Source organism: Heloderma suspectum, chromosome 1 (genome assembly GCF_057233095.1).
Source record: "Heloderma suspectum isolate Gila_16-S chromosome 1, 16-S_ref, whole genome shotgun sequence".
In the NCBI taxonomy this organism is placed as follows: domain Eukaryota; kingdom Metazoa; phylum Chordata; class Lepidosauria; order Squamata; family Helodermatidae; genus Heloderma; species Heloderma suspectum.
The window spans coordinates 137,254,451-137,279,387 of NC_139458.1; the positions used below are offsets into that span (position 1 = coordinate 137,254,451).

Below are 24,937 nucleotides of genomic sequence, written 5' to 3' on the forward strand. Positions count from 1 at the left end.
CCTCGGAGGGAAAGGTAACAGCGTTCCGTGCACCTCGGTGTTCAGTCATGCTGGCCACATGACCACAGAAGCGTCTTCAGACAGCGCTGGCTCTTCGGCTTAGAAACGGGGATGAGCACCGCACCCTAGAGTCGGACACGACTGGCTGGGGACACCTTTACCTTTCCTTGACTTCTTTAGTGCTAAGATAGCACTTGTATTGGTGACTGATAACCAACCGTCTGCTCATTCCAATAAGGCTGCATTAAAACACTTCACCGTCCTTTGTTAGATGGAAATCACATGGAGACTCCAAAGACAGTCACAGCCTTACCTCTTTTATCCCTTAACTCTACAAGTAAGTAAATGCTATGGTTATAGCCTTTGGTCACGATAGTAACTCTTAACACACAATCCAACTTCCAGCCAAGGGGTGTAGTGTTTTTGACCAGTTGAGATGAAAAGAGAATAAAATACAGGCTATAAAAATTCAGTGGATCAAAGAATATGACGAAAAGGTGGCACATAGCATAGTACAGGAATAGGCAACCCAGTGCTCTCCAGATGTTTTGGATTACAACCCCCATAATCTCTATCATTGGCTATGCTGGCTGCGGCTGATGGGAGTTAGTCAAAAGTATCTGGAGGGCACCAGGTTGCCTGCCTCTGGTATAATGCCTAAGAGACTGAACTATGAACCAGGAAACCAGAGGTTCAAATCCTGCATCTACTATGAACTCATTAGCTGGCCACAGGCAAGCTGCTCTCTCTGAGCCTAAGTGCCCCCACCCCTGGCATCAGCAAATTGGGGGGTAAGAGTATGGATTTGCCTTATAGGATCGTTTTAAGGATCACAACTAGATAATGCATGTGAAATGCTTTGAACACTTGGAAGTGCTATGCAAGTGATTATTATTATTATTATTACTAGTACTGTTGTTGTTGTTGTTGTTGTTGTTGTTAAGAGGGGGGCATATACAAAGCATATGCTTAGCTCCCTTATTCAAACCTCCCAGCTCGGCCTCTTTGCATGGCGAAGATAACTGACCTGACTTCCTAATACTTTGCTATTTCACTTTGCTTAATGTTCCTGTCGTAAGCATATGTACCAGGAAGTAATGGCCAATTAATTCAGCAGGACGTACTTCGGATAAATGTTTACTCATTTAGATCAAGAGCAATGATCCCTAAACTGTGGTCCACAGGGTCAAACAAAATTAGTAGAAAATGATTGTAGATGCACAGCCGTACATTTAATCTATCAAATTTAGATTAAAGTTCTGCACTCCAATGCAGCTGTACTGAATGTGCTTGTTGAAGAGAAAGCATTGCAAAGTCCTCCCATGCCCAATCAGCCCTGAAAAGGAAAGTCCTGACAGACAACTGTCTTTAGTGACACAGAGCACGCACAAACCCAGGAACACTTTCCTGCTATCCTCATCTTCAGTGCAGTAGCATCAGAGTGTAGGACCAAATGTTCCCCAGTCCTTTCAAGCAGCGTTCCACACAGTGAACCACACTAGTGGCCAATGGATCAAACTGATCAAAGAAAAGGAGTTTTCTGAATTTTTAGGATCAATAAGATATGCTTTGAAAGAGCGAGTTTGAAAGCTCAAAAATCCATCCAACTGTACCACAGGATTGCTGGACAACTGGCATAACGGAACAATGAATTAACACAAGCAAGACAGACTATGACATTATTAGAATTTACAGAAGAAGGCTCTGGCTAATGTTTCCACATTAATATCTGAAACAATGTTTTTGTGTTTCTTGTCATGTAATAACCATCTCATATGGAATGTGAGCTGAGATTAATCCAAATATCAGAATACCTGGCCTGGTTTTATGTCATTTTAGAAAGTCTGCTAATTGGAACTTCTACATGAGTGCGCTTAAGTCAAGAAGACCTTTGGGGCTTTTGTCTCTGATTGCTGTATTCTAACGCTCTTGGAACAGTTTATATACTTCTTCATACACAGGGGGTTGGACCAGTAGTGTAGTGGCAAATTCCGAAGTGCAGGGTCCCTTCGTGACAGTCACAGCCATGGCCCGTTCTAAGATTGTACAACCTTGTAAGATATACAGCTTTCAACTGGGATCCAAAAGCAGTGCAGCTGAGAATAAGGCAGGGGTATTTCCATTGGATGTCTGAGAAAAAATGCAGGGGTGTTAATCTTTTTCACCCACCCACTCACGCACAAACTTTTTCAGTTTTCAAAATATGATACTCTATGGAAGCTTCACCCTCTCAACTCAGCCCTCATGGACAGAACCCTTCTCATTTAAACAGCCCCCTTGCGCACTCCCTTAGCGCCCCAACATTACCCATTAGCTTTTCCTAAGCTCCTTCCTTATCTCTCTCCCATCCCGCAACAGGAACGGTCAAGCACCCAGCTGGATTGAAACACGCGCGCACACACACACACACACACACACACACACCTTCTTTCTCCTCTCCCCCCAACTGATTTTTTTCTGTTTCCCTTCCCTCCACCAGGGTTTGTTTGCCCAGATACAGGCCAACCTTGTACTGAAAAGTGTAGCTGACAGAGCAGGTTGCATTTGGCAGTTCTGCTTACTGTAGAAATTAATGTTCAAGAATTAACAGTGCAATCCAGTGGGTGTTTATTTTGAATTAAATTTACAGAGATCTTGGGAAGGCAGTCCTACGCACACTTACCTGGGAGAAAGCCCAATTGGCAATTGAACATAGCGGGACTGACTTCTGAGTAAACATGCATAGGATTGTGTGACAAATCCTAAAAACTGGCACAAACAAGCCACCTGTCCAGCCCCATAAGTAAATAATGGTGGCAGCAGCAGCCCTGAACATGTGGCCAGTGTTGCAGGAGACGAGGGCAGTGCCAGGCACGCTGGCACGGAGCAGGGACAGGCGGAGAAGCCAAGAGCTGGGGGGGGGGGGCGAGAGGAGGCTGCAGAGTTCCCTCAGGCGCCCTCTCTCGCTTGCTCGCTTTGCCTGGCCGGCTATGTGTAGTAGATGAGAGGCAGCCAAGAGGCAGCCACCCGCAATCCCTCTGCTCCCTCCTCCTTCCCTAGGAGACCGCGACCCGGCTGGGTGCTGGCTTCAAAAAAAGTGCCGGAGCGACACCCCGGCATGACCCACCACCACTACACTGCTGGGTTGGACTCAATGGTCTTATAGGCCCCTTCCAATTCTATGATTGTATGATTCAAGTGCTTCTAAATCAAGGGGGAGGAGCCTATTCTCTCTCTTTAGGATGAACAAGGTGTTGTTAGTAAACTAGGACTGAATTACTTCAGCAGATTTGAATGTGATGGGGGACTAGACCAGAAAAGGAATGGAGCACATGCTTTGTATACAGAAGGTCCCAGGTTCAATCCCTGGCATCTCCAGAAAAAAATCCTGCCTGAAACTCTAGAGAGCTGCTGCCGGTCAGTGTCGACAATATTGGGCTAGATGGACCGATGGTCTGACTCAGGATGAGGCCGCTTCCTGTGTTCATAACTGTGTATAATGCAGGAAAAGTTGATTTAAAAAAGAGAGCTGCAGTTTGGTGTTAAGAAACATAAGCAGAACAGTTTGGGCAAAGAAGACTTAGAACTACAAACAGTGCAGGGGATGAGGGCGAAATCAGAAAATGTCCAGCACAGAAGAAGTATTCATCTTAACAGAAGATGTTCTGCACAGCTATTTGTCGTCCCTCGTGGCGATTATTTCAAGGCCCATGTCCTGGCCCACCATTCCCAAATCACTGTATTCTTCACCTTCTTCTATCCAATCCCCCCTTCCCCCCCATCCCAGTTATTTGAAAACCTCTACCTTGAAAGAAAAAAATACTGCAAGACAAACACACAGTGACCAATTTGCATTATCTATTCTATTTAGTTTTAAATTATTTATTTATTTATTACATATATATCCTGCCTTTCCTCCTCCAAGGAATCCAAGCCAGTGCACATGATTCTCCTCCTCTCTTCTCCATTTTATCTCCACAACAACCTTGTGAAGTAAGTTAGGCTGCATGACTGGCCCAAAGCCACCCAGTGAGCTTTATAGCCGAGTGGGAACTAGAGCCTGGATTTTCCCAAGTCTAAGTCCAACGCTCTAACCACTACGTCACACTGACTCTCAAGAAAAAAAAAGTTTTCTAAAAGAAAGTGTACAAATAAATGTTGTATCTAACATATGGGGGTGGCGCGCGCGAGCGTGTGTGTGTGCTGGATTCCAGTTACTCGGGACCTGCTCTGTGCAAGGAAAGGAAAGTGTCAGAAATGTTAATCACCAGCATCCAATTTTAATTGGTCAATTGTTTATACCAGTTGTAGAAGCTGGGTTTCTTTGGTGCAGATAAAACAAGCCTGCCCTTGGGATAGGAAAGGGATACATGGGGACCAAAAAACGGTTTAGCACAGTCTTCCCCAACCTGGTGCCCCCCACATGTTTTGCACTACAACTCATCAGCACCAGCCACCATGGATAAAGGTAGATGATGATGGGAAATCTAGTCCAAAACATCTACAGATCATCAGGCTGCTAAGTTCGGTTTAGCAAGTAGGCATATTTAGGGTTCATGGCACACAATATGCTGGAACAAGGAGCTTCATGAAGCTGGAGAAAAAAGTTTGGGTTAAAGATTTGAACAGGGCCATGAGTAATGAACAGAGGGCAATTTCACTGCTGGCATTGTCTCCTGGAGCATATAGGTTATTTGATTTTTTAAAAACAGGCTAATAAACAGTGCTAAGCCCTTCAAAGGGCACTAACTGTGTACCCTTCATTTTTCTAATAGATCCTTTCCCTCGTTTAGTAAGAAATCAGGAGAATCACACAGCTGATTTTTAATGTTGCACAGACTCAGCTGATATATATTTTCTGCATATATTGAATTATAGGTGTGGGTCACCAAGTGTAAACAGCAAGAGCGCAGGGAACATCCCCCCCCCCCACATGCACACATTTGCTCTGTAAGGGATGAGCAACTTGTGAGAAGAAGCTCCCGAAAGTTCCTTATTAAAACTTTACTTCTATTTTCAGGCAGAGTAATGCTTCTTCCTAGTCCAGGGTTCTAAGTACTTAAAACACTCCCCCTCCTGTTTTACCACCACGTGGTACCATCACTGTCATATCACCTTCAAACCATAACTGTAGAAGTTCCTCGGCAGACCCATATTGCAACTATGCCACCCTAAAGCACAAAGCAACCATTTATCTCCAGGAATATCTGCCCGAAACAGAAGTTGAACTGATCTGCTAACTTCATTTCAACCCTAATCATAACTCACCTAAAATCTCTAGTCGCTGTGCACTGTGCACAAGGAGGAAAAACAAATAGGAAACAAGTTGCAACAATGATTTCTACCAGGTTAAGAACTGTCATTCAATAGTGTCCCTGAAGGAGAATTTATTTCAAAATGTGTTGGGCCTAAAGACACTTTTTGCCTGGGCACCTGGAGGTTCCCTTCCTTCTTTTGCTGTGCACAAGTTAAAAATAAAAAGTGGGCTCTGCCTGCAGGCTCACAATCTAAAGTACAATCCTAACCATATTTACATAGTAAATTCCCATTCCTTTCAGTGAGCAAGTTTGGGTTCTGGCCTTAGTAGTTTAGTTTAAAATGATTTTATTGCATATTTTAGTATTTGAGTTGATGTGCACGCACACTTTGGGATATTTAGGAAATAAAATGTATTTGGTGGCAGTAGAGTCAATGGCATGGAAGGAGAGAATTATAGAATAGTAGTAGTAGGGTTGGAAGGGGCCTACAAGACCATCGAGTCCAGCCCAAAGAATACTTTGTGTTAAGAGAGTTATTTGCACAAAGGCCAAAGGCCATGAAGCCAGCATCTAGTTTTTCCACCTTAGAGACTAAGAACCTGCTTTTAGTTTATTATTCTTTTTTTAACCCTACACTTTGGCAGCAAATGAGTCCTGAAGACAGCTTACAAATTACACAAATGATAAAAATAAGCATAAAAACAAACAGATAAAGTCAGCCCAACATATATATGAAACAGAGTGTGATTAATAGTGCAAATCTATGCCCGTCACCATCTTTCTGTCCTCACTAGGTCACGGCCTCCAAAGCAGGTTCTCAGGTGATGTCCAAGGGGTGAAGCAACAATGACTCAAATGAAATAAGATGCTCCCTTAGAGACTTGCCTTTTATTCTCCATTGTTGAAAGGTAATGGCAAGTTTAAGACTGGTTTTTGAAAACCCCAATTCATTTGTAAATTATTGCTGTTGCTTGGATTAACCCAGTTAGAACAACAGTGGTGAGGCTGATCCAGAGGTTGCAAGATGTCAAAAAGCAGTGCTTTGATTACTTGCTGCCAGCAATTAGGGTGGCCCCAGATGGAGCCAGCTGTGTATAGCACCCTTCCCAGGGTCAACACCATAGAGTGAACAAAGAGAATGAGAGTAAAGAGTAGCTATGCTACTTGTATGATTTCACAGTTCAGGGGCAGAGAATATGCCCCACAAATCACTAGCAGGCGTCTGTGTGCCCACTGCCAATTTAGCATGGTTGGCTGGGGAATGCTGGGAGTTATAGGACTTTTTCTGCCTAAACCTGCAAACCTGCACCCTTAAAGGTCTACGGTACGCCACACTTGCCACCACTGCTGAAAATGAGGACATCCTCAGAATGATGTACGGGTTTGATTCCATCCTTTTTTACTCATGTACCTCCCTGGAAGCTGCCTTGGATTCAGTTTTGGGATTAATTGCCTCTTGGCACCAACCCATAGCGCCCCGTGGTGGAATGAACTGTGCGATGTACTCCCTAATGGTCATTAAGATGTGAAGGAAGTCTCAGGCACTGAAGTCACACAGCTCAGTGTCTTTCTCATTTCTCTGCACAGCCCATTATTCCTAAAGTGAAGCACACTAGCCTTCCATTTGCCAGACCTTAACATTAGTTATGGGTTTCATTTGCAGAGTTATAGAAACTGGAGATGCTTAGACATGGACTCCCAGACTTTGGTCCTTTTATTGCTGCCCCTCACAGCCATCATTCCTATGTGACATAACTTCTGCCTAATTCTCTTCCTCCTACTCCCCTACTGCAGAATCTCTAAGAAATGCCAGACTCTGCTACTGTGTTCACAGAAGGGAGCTGTGGCCGGACATGTTTCTCTGCTTGCTTGAGCAACAAAGGCATAGCACAGAGGGAGATGCAAGGCACAGGCAACCTGGTGCCCTCCAGATGTTTTGGACTACAACTCCCACAATCCCACTATTGGCCATGCTGGTTAATGGCAGTTGTGGATAAAACATCTGGGGGACATGAGGTTGATTGCCCTTATAGTAACTTTGCCCCACTCCCAAGAGAAAGAAGGTGCCATTCAAATTATGGAAGATGCCTGTCTATAGTATTCTGACTTGTGTCAGTCCCGACTTCCTATAATGTATTTTTAACACACGTTAACCTGCCTCCAAAGCTTAAAGTGGCTTGTTTGTTTTTATTTATTTGAGTCTATTTATTTCATTTCTATACTGCCCAATAGCCGAAGCTCTCTGGGCGGTTCACAAAAATTGTGTAAACATGACATTGTACCAATCCTTCCCCCATTCCACTGCTACAGCAACCCCATATGGCCTCATTGATTTGACTGGATTGGATATGTCAGAGACATGTTCAGAACCAATGGTCAATTAATTAGCTTCCTGCTACACATACACAGCACTTATCCCAAACCACTGTTCTATACTGAAGTCCTAGGCTACACTTTCAAGACTGAAATACCACTTTTAGAAAATTTAGATCATATGACTTATATCCCAGCTTTTCAAGAAGACATCCTGGACAAGTGACTTTCTAGCTAGTGGCTTTCCTATGCATGTCAAAGAGGACATCAGAAAACACTCTGGAGACAAAGGGAAGGCTTTTACCTGTTCGGAAGGTAATGGAGACACTCTTCATAACTCATTTTTCTTCAGCAATATTTATATTTTTACCTCAAAGAGGTAACATCTAATCAGGGGCCCGCTTCCACTGGATGTGATGTCAACAGGAAGCAAAGATGCTCCAGAAAGGGAAAAGCTAACCCATTTCCAGAGGGAAAAGACAAGAAAACAGGAATAACTTATCACCTGCTCTTGCAAGGTCTTGAATCCCATGACACTGCCAACTATTTCTACCCCTCAAGTGTTGGCCAGGTCAAGGTCCAAAGACTCTGGGCACATTTTCGCCACTGCATTCTGTCCTCATAAGCATTCAGCTGAACTTTGTTCTCACTACTACACCCAGCCAAGCAGAGCTGCTGAAGCAGCTGCCTTCCTTCTTCCACTTGCAGGGGGAGACAGGAAGAAAAAGATGGGCTGCTGCTTTGATTGTGCATATCATCCCTGCTCCAGTGCACACATAGCAAATAGTTTTCATTCCAACCCTGACCATCACATGCTTAGAAACCCAACCCAGCCTTTTATCTTTTGAAAGAAGTGCATTTGCAGTTTTTATGCAGAAACCCACGAGAACAGGATGCACGCTAGTTATCTGGCAGGGATTCATAAACCAAGAGAATAAACTCACCCGCTCAGCCAGCATTTCCATTTGATTGTCGAACAGCTCTATTACCAGCAGTACCAATGCTGATGTTGGCAGAAGAGGCCCACCAGATTTACCATCTATACGGGGCAGTGTGGCAGAGTGGAAAAACTTACAGTAGATGTCCAAGGTTCAGATTCCTGCTCAAGTCACTGGAGCTCACTGGGTGGCCTAGACCAAGTCACTGGTTCAGATAACACAGCAACCCAAAGTTAAAGCAACCGTGGGACGTTTGAGAACAACCGTGTGTTGGATTCTGACTGCTCATCCATTTCTGCTGTACTAAACAACCCAGGGATGCTTCTTCCCTGGGTTGTTTAGCGTGACTTGCGAACCCGGAATTATGAGTTGTTGGGGGATGGCCAATCCATACTTGGAATTGGGTTGTTCATCCCCCAACATGCCACAATTTGGGGTCCGCCTATCACGCTAAATAATCCAAGGACGGAGCATCCCTGGGTCATTTAGTACAGCAGGAGTGGGCGGGATCCAGCACGCTCACTCCTGCTTGTTCAAAACAACCCACGCTTAACAAACTGTAGGCTGTTTTATGACATGAGAACTGGGTCACTATCTCACAGTCGCTTCCTGTGGATAACCTGAATGAACTATAATGCATTCTGTACACAAACTACTATAAAAATAACGGGCAACCTGCCTCTATTTACCACACACACATGAAAAGCAACTGCACTGTCATGTTCAAGAAAAATAATAAAGAGTTATTGTCAGGGTGGAAACTGAGCCCAGAGAGCCCCAGAGCAGTTCTGATCCTGAGGAGGAACAGCAATCCGTGGGAGAGGAGCCAGCTCATCCCTCACAGGCTCAGCACCTGGCAGATTCCTCCTGCCGGCATTCCAGAGATAGTTAGTGACCCGGATAGTGAGGGAGTGTGGGAGGGGGGCTTCTTAGACGCTCGACGCAGACGCAAAGAGGGACGAGTGATGGAGGGCGTGGAAGGGAGGCGTAGTGCCCGTTTGGCGCACAAGCAACAGCCGCCTCCCATGGACCCAAGGGAAAGAGGGAGGATCTCTCCCTAGCCCATAAGTTCTGGGTCTTCAAGTGACTCTCTTTCAAACAGGGATCAACTGCCTGCCTGAAGCTTAGTCCAGCTGCTGTTCCTTGCTTTAGCCGCTGGTGATTAGCATCCGAAAGAGTCATTAAGCTGTAATGGGATTAAAGCTTTGAAAAGAATTCCCTTTCGTCTGTGTCTTGAGTTGGCTATTGGGATCTACTGAGAGAGGCCGCCAAGGCTCCTGACAGTTATTGTGTCAGCTAAGCCCAAGAGTTAGGTTGCCTTTTACAGAATCCCCTTCGCCCCGAACTCCAAATACCATGCCACAACTACTTCCCTCTCTCTCTTCAGTTGAAAAGGCTTCCAGAGCAGCTTACGTACAATCAGTAACAACAAGACAGTCCCTGCCTGCAGGTTTACAATCTAAAAGTTATGACACAAAAGGAAAGGGGGATGGGGAGGGAAGCAGACACCTATTCTTATGGTTAAATAGTAGGTCTTATATAAGGCTGGGAACAGTTCACAGGGAGACGAGGAGCCTGATGGCGCTCGTCCTTCAGTAGGGCTCATGGAATGGTCCTGCTTCCCATCCCATCTCCCTCTGCTGCAGCTATTCAATAGGTGCTGCCTGGTGACAGTTGAGGGAGGAGCCTAATGGAGCTGGTCTTTCAGCAGAGCTGATCTAGTGCTGAAAAGTAAATCTTCTGAAAGAACCATATACATGCCTCCTACAGAATTAGTACCCAGAACAAGTCTACCATTTGCTATACAGGCAACCTGGTGAAAAAGCAGGAATCCAACACATGCTGTGCTGTACCACAACAGAAGCTGGGGTGTTTGTGTGTGTTTGATGCATTCCATCACGCATGACTGCCATTTATGAACTGCAGTGGTACCAGTAGACAACCCCACACACACACACACACGTGTGGTACTTTTGGTGTTGTGCCACCCTCTCCTGCTTTAACCACCTATTTGCCATAAACTTCCTTTAAAGAAACAGAGGTGAAGTAATATTGTATGAAGAAAAATACCCCTGAGCCCTCGCAGAATACTTTCCTCTCACTTAATAAGCAACTGCAGCTGGCCCACACAAACTTCAAATTAAGAAACGGAACTGCCTCCCAGGACGGACAGCAAGGCTACCACATTTGCCTGAGCCCTGACATCATGTCTTTTTGGAAAGATTAAGTACCGTTTCCATCTCCCTTGACAGAATTCTGAAAACAAAGTGGAAAATATTTTTCAAACGTTTTAAAGATTACACTGACATTCCATATCGTCGCTGTTTCGTTGTTTGGCCTGTTAATTTCGGTTTTGTTCAGTGCGTATTTCATTGTAATAATGCATTTATTCTATATTCATTGAATTGTTTCTGTATGTTATTTTTATGGACGTTTTGTAACAAATTGTTTTATTCTTTTAAATGTTGTCTTTTGATAAGTTAACGTTTATGCTTTGCATATAGTTTATGAATATATAAATATAATAAATAAATATGCCTTTATACCTGACTTTCAGTGCTGGTGAAGTGCATACTTCTGTTGACATCTTGCAGCATGCTGTGACGGAACCAGCCAACGAAATAAGAGCCTGCACCTTCTCTTTGCGTGTCATGGTAGATCTCAGCATGATCACCAGAAGCACATACTCTGTATGCACCGTGCTAAGCTGTTTCTGGTCTGCTAAATGCTAAAGAGCATTCAACTGTTATAATTAAATCACCGAGTTCTAACATGCATGCAAAAGATACTTCATTACAAAAATGTATACATGGGCATCATACATGGAACAAGATCCAAATATACAATGCCAAAACTAATGGACAATAAACCCCAGCAGAAGATCCAACAACTAAAATAAATACATGTGATGTTTGAATGAAGGGCACCAAGTTCTAAATTCCTGAATAGGTAAAGTATATATTTATTTATATATATAAAACGATATATATCGTTATATTTATAGCGATATAACACATTGATAAAGAAAGCAAGGCTATGGGCATCCAGCACTATCCTGTTTTGTTGAACCTCATGGGGTGCTGCCGCTGAATCACTGTATAATTCTTCCTCACCGTGCACACTTCTTTCAGTTCTTTCCCGAAAAGGACCATCAGTCGCCTGAAAGCCAAGGTCATCGTAGAACACTTTCTCAAATGTTTCTTTGCTCTCTCTCCAATAATTTAAAGGTTGTAGATAACCAAAGTCTGCTGTTTAACATTGGCCGTGGAATAATTTTTAACTGGCTCTGAACATAAAAATCAAAGAGGCATTCCCTTCCAAGAGAGAGAGAGAGTGTCAGGGTGGAAACTGAGCCGATAGAACCCCACAGCAGTTCTGATTCTGAGGAGGATCAGCAATCCGTGGGAGAGGAGCCAGCTCATCCCTCACAGGCACAGCAGCTGGCAGAGATTCCTCCTGCCAGCGTTCCTGAGATAGTGACCCTGGCAGTGAGAAGGTGTGGGAGGGGGGCTTGCTAGACTCTCGACGCAGATGCAGGGAGCAATGAGCGATGGAGGGCGCGGAAAGGAGGCGTAGCACCTGTTTGGTGCACAAGCAACGGCCGCGTCCCATGGACCCAAGGGAAAGAGGGAGGATCTTTCCCTAGCCCAGAAGTTCAGGGTCTTCAAGTGATTCTCCTTCAAATGGGGACCAACTGCCTACCCGGAGCATAGGCTACTCTACTGTTCATTGCTTAGTCGCTGGTGATTAGCATCTGAAAGAGTCATTAAGTGGTAAAAGGATTAAAGCCTTGAAAAGAATCCTTTTGTCTGCGTCTTGAGTTGGCTATTGGAGTGTACTGACAGAGGCCGCTAGGGCGCTCCTGACAGAGAGAAGGGGGAAGGTCTCTTCCTGCCACCTGAAATTTGTATAAATACTTAATATTAAAAATATGTATACCTTAAAAAAAGGTTGCTCCATTAATCAGGGGAACCTTTTTATTCAGTTAGAGGGTTGTTATTGTTTTTAAACAATCTAACGAATTACACAATCACACACTGACTGCAGCCCTAACATTAATATTTCCATATATATCTCAGATCAGCATTTTCCCTCCATGTGAAACAGCCCTTGTTGTGCCTGTACTCACTGTCAATTACATGTGCTGGGATGGGGATTTCATTCTATATCCCAAGCACTCAGGGCTTAAGACTGGGGTGGGGAACCTGCGGCTGGCATGTGACCCATCAGCCTAATTTCCTGTGGGGTGGTACTGAGAGAGCAAAATCCTGAAAGACTACAGTTCCTGCCCACTTTCAGCTCTGACTCCACCCACCATTGTCTGTGGATCCCGACTGACTTTTCCCATGAGTTGATGGCCATTCACAGAAAAAAGTCCCCACCTTAAGACAACACCTGTACTTGAAGCAGCTTCACACATGTACTTTACCAAACCAGAAGCATTCGGATTTGTGCACACATGGTGCTTGTCAGGCTGTAGAATTATAAGACTGGTGTGCCAGCTGCAAGCCTTCCTGGTACAACCCTTCCTGGGACTACTGATAGATACACCCATGTCACTGGTGGCTCAAATGGCATCCATAGCCCAAAGCAATTTTCACCCTCTAAGACCAATACAACCGCTGTGACTCCTCCTGTACAGAGAGATAGCCTGGGTGCAGTTACCTATGTCCCACTAACTTCCACGCTAGGTTACTGTAATGCATTATCGTTTAGGGCTGTCTTTGAAGACTTCTCAGAAATATCAGAATATGGCTGCTAACGGGGACCAGCCCTAGGGAGCACATCCTGCAAGTTTTAAAACAGCTTCATCAGCTGCTAGTCCATTTCCAAGCTCAACTTATCTTTAAAGCCCCATACAGCAGGGTATCTGAAGAACCATCTGCTTCCACATGTATATTATGCCTGTGTGTGCATGCGTGCATATATATAATTTATTCATTACATTTATATACCGCCCCATAGCCAAAGCTCTCTGGGTGGTTTACAAAAGTTAAAAGTTAATATCATCATCCGAGTCCCTTTCCTGGATGCCCTTGCTTTTCTTCTTGCATTTTGCGTTAAGGGTAGGCATGGCTGGGCACCTGCCTATAAATTCCATCCTGTTTAACCTCAGAACCTGCACCAAATGGGTCCAAAACACGCCGGTGGGTAACCAAGCTAATCCAAACACAGACAAACATCACTACAGGCTAACTCATAAATTGGAATCTATTTTAGAAAATTACAAAATTAATGGCATGGTGGTTACATGAGCATTAGAAACTCTCTCTGTGGTTACAGGGAAAGGGAATGCAACAAAAATAGGGGATTACTTAAAAGAACTGCAGTTGCCAAAGCTGGTACTACGAATTACCTGCTAATAAGATAAGGGCCCACACCCAGCAGGAGCCCTCTGAGAACAGCCCCCTGGAGTTGCTCCTCCTCCTCACCACTGCAACTTGCTTGTTCACCTGCCTCTTGATCTGGTCCAGGCAATGGTGGTGGTGAGAAGGAGAAGCACTAGATGCCACTGCCAACTTGTTCATTGGCTCTCTGCCTGTCAAGCAAGCAAATGGTAGCAATGATGGGAAAGAGGATGAGGAGCAACAGAAACTGGTGGCGCTGGCAGTGAAAAGGTAGACTCCCTGAGAGATGGTGTCTTGCCCAAGGGCCCTCAAAAACCTGGAGCTGGCACTGCAGTTGGCAACAGGTGAAAGGGTGTTTTCGGTTGTGGTGCCCCAGCTTTGGAATGCTCGCCCAGGAGGACTCACTTGACATCTGCTCTGATGTCTTGTCAAAGCCAGGCAACCCTCTTTTTGTTTTCTTTTACAAGGTCAGCTGATTCTGGTGTTATCTTGCTCCTGATACATGTTTTTATTTGACTGCTATTTTAATCTGAAGGTTGCTTTGTCATGCTGCTTTATTGTCTGTGCTTGTGAGCTGCCCTGAAAGAGTTTGTTGAAGGGTGGCACAAACATATGTTACATACATATAAAAATAAATGTCCTTTCCTAAGGAGTGACCAGCCTCTCCTTCTGACTCATCACTTCCCCTTTAGTTTAGGTTGCATTTCACAGTGACTAGTTAGTCCAATAAAAATATAACTTCATCTATCCTTCTTCATTTTGTGTGACCCGTCAAGAAAACACACCCTTCAGTGCAGTATGAAGGATAATTTGTTTTGCCATTCAAGTTCAAATGAGGAGTTTTGTAGCAGGGTGAGGAAAAAAAGTCAGGAGAAATGCCTTCCTCTAAAATGGGTGCTTCCATTTATTAAACTGAAGGGCTTAACTTTGGGTAAGTGCTTTGGGTAAGGCAGCTGCCCCCAACCTAGTTCCCTCCAGATGTGTTGGACTACAATTCCCATCTGCCATTGGCCATGCTGGCTGGGGATGTTGGGAGTTGCAGCCCAGCAACTCTGGAGGGTGCCAGGTTGGGGAAGGTTGCACTAAGAGATACCATTCTTTTGCTTTGTTCTAAAGAGCCCATAGCCAACCAAGCAACCATCTGCCTGGACACATAACAAGATCTGTGACTGCTGCTCTGAACATCTCTGGACTACCCAATGCTTTTGAACCCACAGGTTCAAAAAAGCAAGGTTTTTTGAAGCCCCATACAGCAGGGTATCTGAAGAACCAAAAAAGTGGGTTCAAAAAAGCAACTTACTCAAAAGCAAGTTCCACTGAACTCAGAAGCAGTTGCTTTCAAATATACGTGCTTAGGAATGTGCTGTAAATTAAATATTATGTAATCTATTCTCCAACTTTCTGTGGAAAGAATATGCTGTTCCACAGTGGAGATCCGAGACAGAGGATTTTATATAGCAAAACTCTGCATGGTGTAGAGCTGAAGGACAGGAAATGGGGCAGAAGCCACCAGTGATAAAGAGAGCACAACTTGCTCTCCGTGAGATAAGAGCAGCACAAGCCAAGAGCAGAAGTGGGAAGTGGCAGGGACAGCCAAGAAGTGCAGAGGAGCTGTCTGAATCCCTCGGAGGAAATAGACATCAAGATAGGTGGGGAAGTAGTTTGCCAGAGGTTGGACTTTGTTGAGGCAGGGTTTTTTCCCCCCTCCAGATAAAGTTGGCAAGCCTACATAGATCAAAGAGACAAAGAGAGCACACGCATACCAAGGGCACAAAAAGTCTCATCCAACATCTCAGAGTGCTTCTCACATTGGAACATAGGATAGATCCACAGAGGATAGATCCCCAGGGATACCAACACCACATGTTCAAAAGATATAAGCCATGATACTAGCATTTAAAAAGAAATGTAGAAAATGGTGAGAACTTGAAGTGACAGAGAACCCTGCTCTTTTGAACCAATTACAGCCTTGCTGACAATATTCTTCTTTTTATGCGTGGAGCTATAAGCTTTGGGAAGGGAGGGGGGATGTTACTTTATTACAAACTAGGGAGAGGACCAGGCTTCTCACGGGTTGGAATAGCTCTTATTTTGCTACAGCGAAGCCTTCAAGCTGAGCTATGCAGCTGTTAGAGTTGGACACATTGTGTCTGCCTCGTCTGAGTTCAGCCACACCCACAGGTACCCCTAGGCACGGTCCCTGTCATGGTGCACCCCATAGTCCCCTGAGAGAGGGGTCTGTCTGCTCCATTCTGCTGAGGGGGGTCGCCCCACAGCAGGAAGTAGGGGTCAGGACTATAACTCTGTCCCTCTACTAATCTCTCTTGGCTTCAAACTGTATGGATTGCAAACTGTAGGCCAGTTGGGGAAGCCTGCCCCTAGTGGCTGAAGATGCTGCTGCAGGCTTCAACCAAATGGACACACTTAAATTAATTCAAATTAATGCATTGTAAAAACAAAATAATCCCGAAGAGCACATTCCCAGGGCCCCCTTAGTATACATGCCACATTTCAGGTGTTTAGCTTTCACCACCTTGGAGCTATGACGATGATGGACAGAGACACATCCTCTTCTATGATTATAGATAATCACATAGTTAAAATGTACGGTTAAAATTTGCTTGCTGAAGTGTTGAATCATCATGCCAAGTTTGGCTGAAATCAATCGGTCTTGAAGCTATAAATGTTTTAAAATGTTGATTGGTCGCCATTTCATTTCAAGATGGCAGACGGAATTTTCACTATGCCTAAAACCATCCCAAATAGAGGTAGAACAAATCCTACAAGTTTCATAACAATCAGATGTACAGTTTTCGAGTCCATCGAGGACATACAAACCCTTTTATATAGGGAAAAGGAGAGAAAAGAAGTGAAGATGAAAGCTGAGATTTCCTTGAGAAAACAACATGAAATGTGGATGATTTACTTGCAGGAGTATAGCCCTCCTGGTTGCCAAGGAAGGAAAAGGCCAAAACACAGCAATGGTGTTCCAAAAGACATATGAAACTTATATCAGATAGTAATATAAACTGGCATGCATTAGATAGACTGGAATAATGTGAGGCTTGTGCTCTAGTCAGCTCTAGAACAGTCCTAAATAAGGAAGATTAAGAGGAGATGGGGGATTCTTCTTCGCTGGAGATATTTAAGTAGAGCCTGGATGGGCACTGTCTGTCAAAGTAGGTGTAGTTGCATCTTGCTTTGCAGATCTTGCATTGAGCAAGGGGGTCGGGCTAGTTGCTCTCCAAAGTCCAACACCACGATCATTTTGTAAGAAAGAGACAGACTTTTCCAAAAGCATGGATGACAGGAGGCCTTATCTTACATATCACCAAGTTGGAAACAAATGGTAACGATTTAAGATTTCCCCCTGTAGTTGGTTTAACTCTGCCTTCCTTCAACCTGGTGCCCTCCAGATGTGCTGGATTGCAACTCCCATCATCTCCAGCCAGCATGGTTGGGGCTGATGGGAGTTGCAGTTCGACACATCTGGAGGGCACCAGGTTGGCAAAGGCCAGTCTGTTTGGAAAGCCCATCATCTGTTGGCTCTGGCCACACAGTACGCTGGAAATCCAGGGAGGTAGGGATGCTTTAACATTAGGCCCACCTTGTAAGTCAGAACTTAAAGGGAAGGTAAAATTGTTCATTACTTCAGTCTGCAGGCAAAGGTGTGGGGCATGCTGGTTTGTGAATACCCCCCCACACACACACAAATATATAAATCACTACACACAGAAATCTAGCATGCCAGGGGGAAGTCTAGGCTGAAACCCTTTCCCATAACACCTAATTCTCTACATGCAAAGATTTCTTTGTATATGGGAACACCATCTGGTCATCTGATCTTCCAGCTGGAGTCTGAAGCGGTCCAGGCCAGAAACAGTTTTATCACTTAATCTACTCATTTTTACTCTGGTTGTACTTTTATACTGTAGTTTTAGGCTATTATAGTTTCTAATGTATTTTATACTCTATTTCGTGGTTTTAATTTTTGTGAACCACCCAGAGAGCTCCAGCTATTGGGCGGTATAGAAATCTAATACATTAATAAATACTCAACATATAGACTAGGCTACAGTCAAAAGCCACGGCAGGGGAAGTTTTCTACCACAGTGGCAGCATGAAGTACAACGATGTCCAAAGGGGCAGGAAAAACCTGCATGCTGGAGTTGTTTCTCCCCCTAAGCAGATCCTAGTGACAGCCCTTCCTTCAGGAAAAGAATCCACAAACTGTTCCCCAGAAACTCCCCACCCCCACCATCTGCACCTCCATTAAGACCTCCCCCTGCTTGCATGTCCTCCCAGCGTCACTGTCGCTTTGGGACTTGAGTCTGCTGAGAAATAAAAATAAAATTAATCCCCTTCTCTCTCCCAAGCATTTTATCTCCTCTTCCCCCGGCTGATGGCTTTATAATCCTGACTAAATCCCCATCGCTCCTTCCCTCCCTTTGCCCTGCCCCCAGCTCTTTTGAATCATGGGCAGAGAAACAATCCACTCCCGCACATCCAACATCATAGCTGCGATCTTTTCCCTACAGCCGAGAAGGCGGAGCGCATGGGCCTCAGACCTTGACTGTGCAAAAACCTTCTCAAAGTCAAGACCCAGCAGAGGCAACCTCCTCTGGCTAAGCAAGAGGAAACAAAGGGGATCCATCTCACAGAATTCGGTTTCATGCCAGGCCTATCAAGGTCAGATATGGTCTTTCAAGGGTGGGGTAGGCCTAAAAAAAACCCTCTCTCACCCACCCACCCAAAAACCAAGCCCCAGGGAATTATTCCACGGACACTCTTTGCCCACCAGCTCCAAACACCATCTCAGGTTTGGGGGCCTGAATCTATTAGCCACATCAGGACATACACGCAGAAGAGAATGGGCGGGGGAGAAATGGCAACTGCTTCAACCTCTACAAAAACCATACTTCATTCCTTCAGAACCGGGCCACAACGTGCAGAGAGAACAGGGCAGAGTACAGAAGTAGGCACGGTGGCAGCTGATGCCACACATGGTCCCAAATGAAAAACAGAAACAAGACCTCATCTATCAGAAGCGAACATATTGTTCCAATGAGAACAGTGGAAGAGCTAGGAATGAGGGCGGGGGGAGACACCTTCCCCTTTCAAAGTGGAAGCCAACGTCCCTTTAAGGTGCAATCCTATGGGTGTTGAGACTGGAAAAAAGTCCTACAACTTTTTTGTACAACTCGCTGCCTGGGGAATGTTGGGAGTTGTAGGACTTTGTTCTGTCTCAACATGCATAGGATTGCGCCCTTAACGTCCTGTACTCTGGCAGAGCGTGTCTGGATTAGGAAAGATGACCCTTGAAGCCAGGAGGCAAAACTAATGGAACTAAGGCAAGGTAGGCAACCTGGAGGCTTGAAATACAGTCCCATAAGCCCTTGTCCTTGGCTATGCTGACTTGGGCTAATGGGAGCTGTAGTCCAAAACATGTGGAGGGCATTAGGTTGCCTACCCCTGCTCTAAGGCTTCCACAGCCCAGGAATTAGGCGATTTGGTTACATATCCCTGCTAGCTGTGTACTTCAAATCTTGCTTGTCTGCATACTATTGACACAGCAAATTTGTCTAACAGTCAACGGTTGCCTGATCTACTGAGTAGCAAAGACAAGGGCTGAAAGTTACAATGCTGACTGTGCAGCCTTACAAAGTTCTGACTGTAGAAACTGAAGAGCTTCAGTCATGGAAGATGAGTGAAATCTGGCTTTGTTCTAACAACCTAATAATTGCACACGCTATCTGCAGAGCCTAAAACACTTTATAATAAAGATGGCACAGAGGGGAAATTGAGACACAGAGAGCATAACACTGTGTCTTGTTCACCTCGAAGTCCCAGTACTACTATCCAGTACTAGGCCCCTAGAGCCTGGCAGACTGGCCTGATGTGTAAAGGCATATTGTGTCTGTGTGTGTTCAGGAGAGAGGAAAAACACACACACTGCAAGGAAAGTTTTCAGCTCATCCTGCAGCCCCGCCCCCCTTGCAGGAAACCATAACAGCATCACTGACAAAAGCCGGACTTTCTTCTTCAGGGTCTTTCTTACCCAGTCCCTGGAGTTTCTCAAAAGGGACCTTTTATCACAGAAGTAACTCTTCTACAGTGCCCTGAACAAAGTGGATGATGATGGAGTTCATCTTTTAAAACCTAGTTGTTTTTGTCCATACATTTTGTAGCAGCCAGCTTGTTGCTCAACTAATGAAGCAAAAAGACCTCACAATGTCCATCATTGCTTCTTTTTGAGCTGCTGCAAGGAGTACCTATAAAGGGCAAAGATATTTGTCCCCTTAGTTCTAGTGTAGGTAATTAAAACTCCATCTTCTCTGGCTCAAAGTACTGCTATTTCGCAGTCTGGAGCAAGTAAAGTAGACATATACAAAACACTTTCTTCAGACTAACAACAAACCTACTTGCACCCAAATCAAGCTGCGTATTCTCCAAGATTCCATTCAAACACCGAACAGCTGTTAATTTAAAACAAAGCTAAGATGCTGAGTTATGTTTTTGGCCCTGAAGTATGTATATGAAACATCTGGGAAGTTTTCCAAAGCCAGAGAGAGGCTCAGTTGGATTTCCAGTAGTCAGGGGATGGGTTTGAGTCTGCTGCACAGCTCATTACATTTCCCCATGATTTACCGATACAGAATAAGTTATACACACTGAAAAAAATAGATGCAAATTTGAACAATTTATGCAGGTTACAGAATTCAGGTTGATGTAATACAGATTTGTTTAAAATTAATGCAGAATACACAATCCAGATGACTTCACCTTTGATACAAATGTTTATCCCTATCTTACAAGCAGGAAGACATGGGGGGGGTGGACCCAAGGAGTCTCGTGGCATCTTAACAACCAGCAGCTCTGTTGTAGCACAATCTTTCATGGACAGCAGAATGGCTTTGTTGGTGAGTGATGGGTTATTAACCTGGAGGATAAACAGATGCTAACCGTGCTCTTGTGTGGTCTACAAAGGACAAACAGGTGATCTCTACTCAAAAGAATAAATGGACAAAAATCTGATATTAAATTTTGTTGTTGTTCAGTCATTCACCAGTGGGAGAACATTTCAGTCTTTCAGGACATCTGCTGCTGACCCAATAATCTTTATTCTGTGAAAAGAAAAACCTTCAGAAGAAGATGCCAGCATGGTATTGCTCAACTAAAGTTTATCAGCAAATTTGATTCCATTCATGTAGGTCTTAAGACCATGGAACTCTCTCCTATTATAGGCATTAAATTTGCATAGCCAAGCTAGGGAGATGGTAACTGGTAATTGTCGCTCTTCTTACTTTGTACACATTTGAGTTTCCCATAGAGATGTCACAGGCTTGTTGTCACTCTTGCATGTCATGGCCTTTTGGCCTCACAATTCACGGTGTGTGTGTGTGTGTGTCTTCCTCTGAACCCCACGTATATGTATGTGGTGCCAACTGAGGATAACACCTCATACATCTGATGAAACTGATTCTAATCCGCAAAAACAAATCTATTAAGTCACAACTCTTTTAATTGTTTTTACCACAATAGATTAACATGTCCCTCCCTCTGGAATTTGTGACAGAAAAGAGTAGCAATTGTTCCTGCCATTCTTCTTTCTGGATAAATTCTATGTTCCATGCTTCATGAGAGCAAGAACAGAGGCTGATGATGACCACAGGAGCACAGCCGCAATCCCCACATCATCCTTCCTTGACATTAGGCAACTGCTTAGTCCCAACAGACAAGGAGCCCTCATTGTGTCAAAAAATAAGAGGTGAAATAGAACCAACCTCTGTATCCAAACAAGCACAAAGATAACATGCCCTATTTACACAGCGAAGGAGAGAACAGCCAGCCTATGAGGGAACTCCATGGTGAACCAGGCTCCAGGAAGTTTGAACGAAGGAGCATGTCTAGGCCTTGGTGGACTTGGGCACATGTTGAGCTAACAACACCTGCCGACAGTAAAAGCTGTGAGAAGCTGTCCTCATGCCAAGGACCTGCACTGAGTGACCAGCCTTGTAACATCACACCATGATATGTACAAGCAACTCTACAAGAATGATGCACTGAAGTAGAATCACAGGTAAACTTGTCTTATGACCTGCACTCATGTATTTTATGAAGGGATGACAGATGAAGACTAACAACCAAGAAACACTGAAGAGCTGACTTAAGGAACTGCCACATCCCATCCATTATGCTCGACTATGGGGAATCAATGGACCAAAATACAGAATATGACTTTAAAAAGGGGGGCACCTCTTGGAACTCTATGGCCTCCAGCAGCTACAAGTCACAGAGTAGCAAATCAAGGAGTGTTAAACTAGAGGTTATACAAAATCAGTCCCTCAGCCTTTGATGTGCCTAACCCTTTCAAGACATCTTACACAGCCATGTCCTGAGGCATATGTTTGAGTGATAGTCTGTGCACATGGGCGAGAGAGGGCGAGTGTCACAAGGAGGGAAACCAAAAGGAGGAAGTTGCCAACTGCACATATCTTCCTCATGCAATATGTCGAGGGAAATGGAAGGTGTGGAGGGAAAAGGGATCCCCTCCCCAGCTCAGCCTATCCGCTTCCCCTCAAACCTGCCCCTCACTTACATCTCTCCAAACATCTTCTAAAGACTATAAACCCACTACTCTCCTCCTCCTAGCCAGTGTCACCCTGGTCTGCTCTTTTTAACATCTACATACAAAATGTGTGCTCCCAAACAAACGTTTGTTACAGGCACCCATGCGCCAAGGAGCTGGCAGCTGCTGTAGCTCCCAGATGCGTGTGTGTGCTCATCCATGCTGCGGTAAACATCGATTTGCTGCTGTGTAGCATTTCGAGCGAAGTTCAGCCTCCCCTGATGCTGCCGCCACAGAGTGCCATTTTTCCTTCACCTTGCCAGCCACCCTGGAAAGTTTAAAACCTACTGGGCTACATAAGCCTCCTCTCTCCCTACCCCAAATCTCCCAGTCTTTTTGTTTTTTTACTTCCGGATTAGCTTAACCACTTCTCCCCCCATGGTGGGCAAAATATGTCCACTCAGTCTGTCTCTACCTGAGAATAGTAAGTGTCCCTGTATTATGTGACCCACACCGTCCAAAATGAGCCTTCACAGGCTTACTTTGCCCCCATGGTGGGGCTTAACTCCTTGCCAATCTCTCCCCGCAGGTGGGTACTTTGCACGCTTACTCAGAAGGAAGCCCCACAGTAAGGATTCAATGGGACTCAAAGCACCGGGAGTGACCTCCATATCGACATGGGAAGCTGCCTTAGATTGAGTCAGACAGAGGAAGCTGCCTGATCCCGCGTCAGACCGCGGGTCCATCCAGCCCAGCATTGCCGGCACTGCCTGGCAGCGGCGCTCCAGGCTTTCAGGCAGGCGCCTTCCCTAGCCCTAAACGGAAGATGCCGGGATTGAACCTGGGACCTTCTGCGCGCGAAGCAGGCGCTTCGGGACTGAGCCGCGGCCCTCCTCCATTAGCCAGCGGGAGACCCCACCCGGGGGCGGTGGGGGGGCAGCGCTCACTCACCGCTTTCAGCTGCTCCAGCCGGTCCTTCATTTTGGGCAGGCGTTGCTCCTCCTCTCGCTCGGTGAAACAGGGAGCCCAAGCGAAACCGCCCGGAGGGAGGGCTTCTCCAGGAAGCGGCGTCCCAGCACGGAGCCCGAAGGGAAGGTCCCTCCTCCTCTTTCTTTTCCCGCTCGCTAGGTGGAGCGTCTGGGCTTCATCGGTGCAGCGGGGGGGGGGGGAGCCCAGCGCGCGCGCGTCCCTGCCTCCCCCCGCCCCCTCCAATCTAAATCCCTCTCCCGCTCCTCACTCTGCGCGCGTGTGCGCGTCTGATCCCCGGGCGCTGAGCTGGCCCCAGCTGCTAATCCACAAGGACATACGCGGAGGGAAGGGAAGAGCGGGAGGGGGGCGGCCAGAGGCGCCTCCCATTTTACCTGAGCAGAAATCGCTCTTAAAGAGACATCGCCCAGCCCGGCTCAAGCTCGGTTGCCCGCCAACAGGTTGCCCTGTTAGCCGGAGCCTCGAGATTGCCGCGCGTTTCCCGTACTCATGGAAATGTAAAGAACGGATGACTTCCACTGGAAGATCGTTGCGCAAAAAACTTCATTGCTGCTGCTGCTTCCTATTATTATTCTAATAATCGGCTGGTGGCTCCGATTTCAGTGGGGCTGTGAATCCATTCTGGGTTTCAGTCAGAACCAGCCAGAACTGCAAAGGAGCTATCCAAGGTGCTGAACCCCCCCCCCCGAAATAGGTTCAGCACCTTGGATAGCTCCTTTACAGTTCTGACTGCAATTCTATTGGAGTAAGATAAGCAGAAAGACAGGACTCTGCCTCAAGGACCTTACAACCCGAAACGTGGCCAGTGGAGGGGGATGAATATGTACCAGTGCAACTACACTTACTGGAATAAGTTCAGCTGGAATACTGGTTCAGCTGGAATAAGGACTACTAGTCAAGCCAGAAGCTTTGTGGAAAAGGAAAAGGTGGCTTTTGAGGAGGTTTTGAAAGGGGGGAGAGCTCCAGCCAGACCTAAAGGGCAGCAAGGGAGAATGGATGGAATGATTTAGAAAGTAGTGAACTTTCTGGGTACCTATCCAAGCAAGGCATTTTCTTATTATACTAAATATTCACTCAATATTAAATATTTTCTTGTTGTTACGTGCTTAATAGAATACTAGAGCTGGACACAACCTGGAGGATTATTATTGTCCAACTAGGCTTACTTTTTTTGTTTGTTTTTGGAGAAGGGGATCAAGCCTGCAGCAGTTTTAACAGCTATGGGAAACACAGACCCATGATGGGAAAAGCTGCACCAGCTATTTTTATTGGTAGACCAGGTTAATGTCCATCTAGACCAGCATTTTTGTTTCCAATAGTGGGATTCTCTTAAGAAATTCACACACGAATGGAAATAGAGATAGCAATCCTTATTGTTTGTTCCCAGCCCATTTTCTAGGACTTCTCCAGATGGGACTTTTATCCTGCGATTTACTCACAGAAGTTTTCCCAGTCCTTTACATGATGTCATCACCCTCCAGGGCCTCTCTTGTGCTTTGTGACTATATCTGCTAATTTATTTGTAATGGGGATAATGAGCTATTT

General features: G+C 45.3%; 1 protein-coding gene across 4 annotated transcripts in view; it reads right to left on the reverse strand.

Moving 5' to 3' along the window:
- STX3 (syntaxin 3) overlaps positions 1-23,692 on the reverse strand; it is a 53,176-nt gene extending 29,484 nt beyond the window's left edge. The window contains exon 1 of one of the 4 annotated variants that reach the window (XM_084859712.1): positions 23,357-23,692. In XM_084859712.1, coding sequence (XP_084715838.1) covers positions 23,357-23,386 — 30 coding nt within the window. In that variant the 5' untranslated portion in view covers positions 23,387-23,692. The remainder of the gene's footprint in view (positions 1-23,356) is intronic. The other 3 variants (XM_084859692.1, XM_084859721.1, XM_084859702.1) reach the window with 3 other exon arrangements.
- Positions 23,693-24,937: the final 1,245 nt, after the last annotated feature.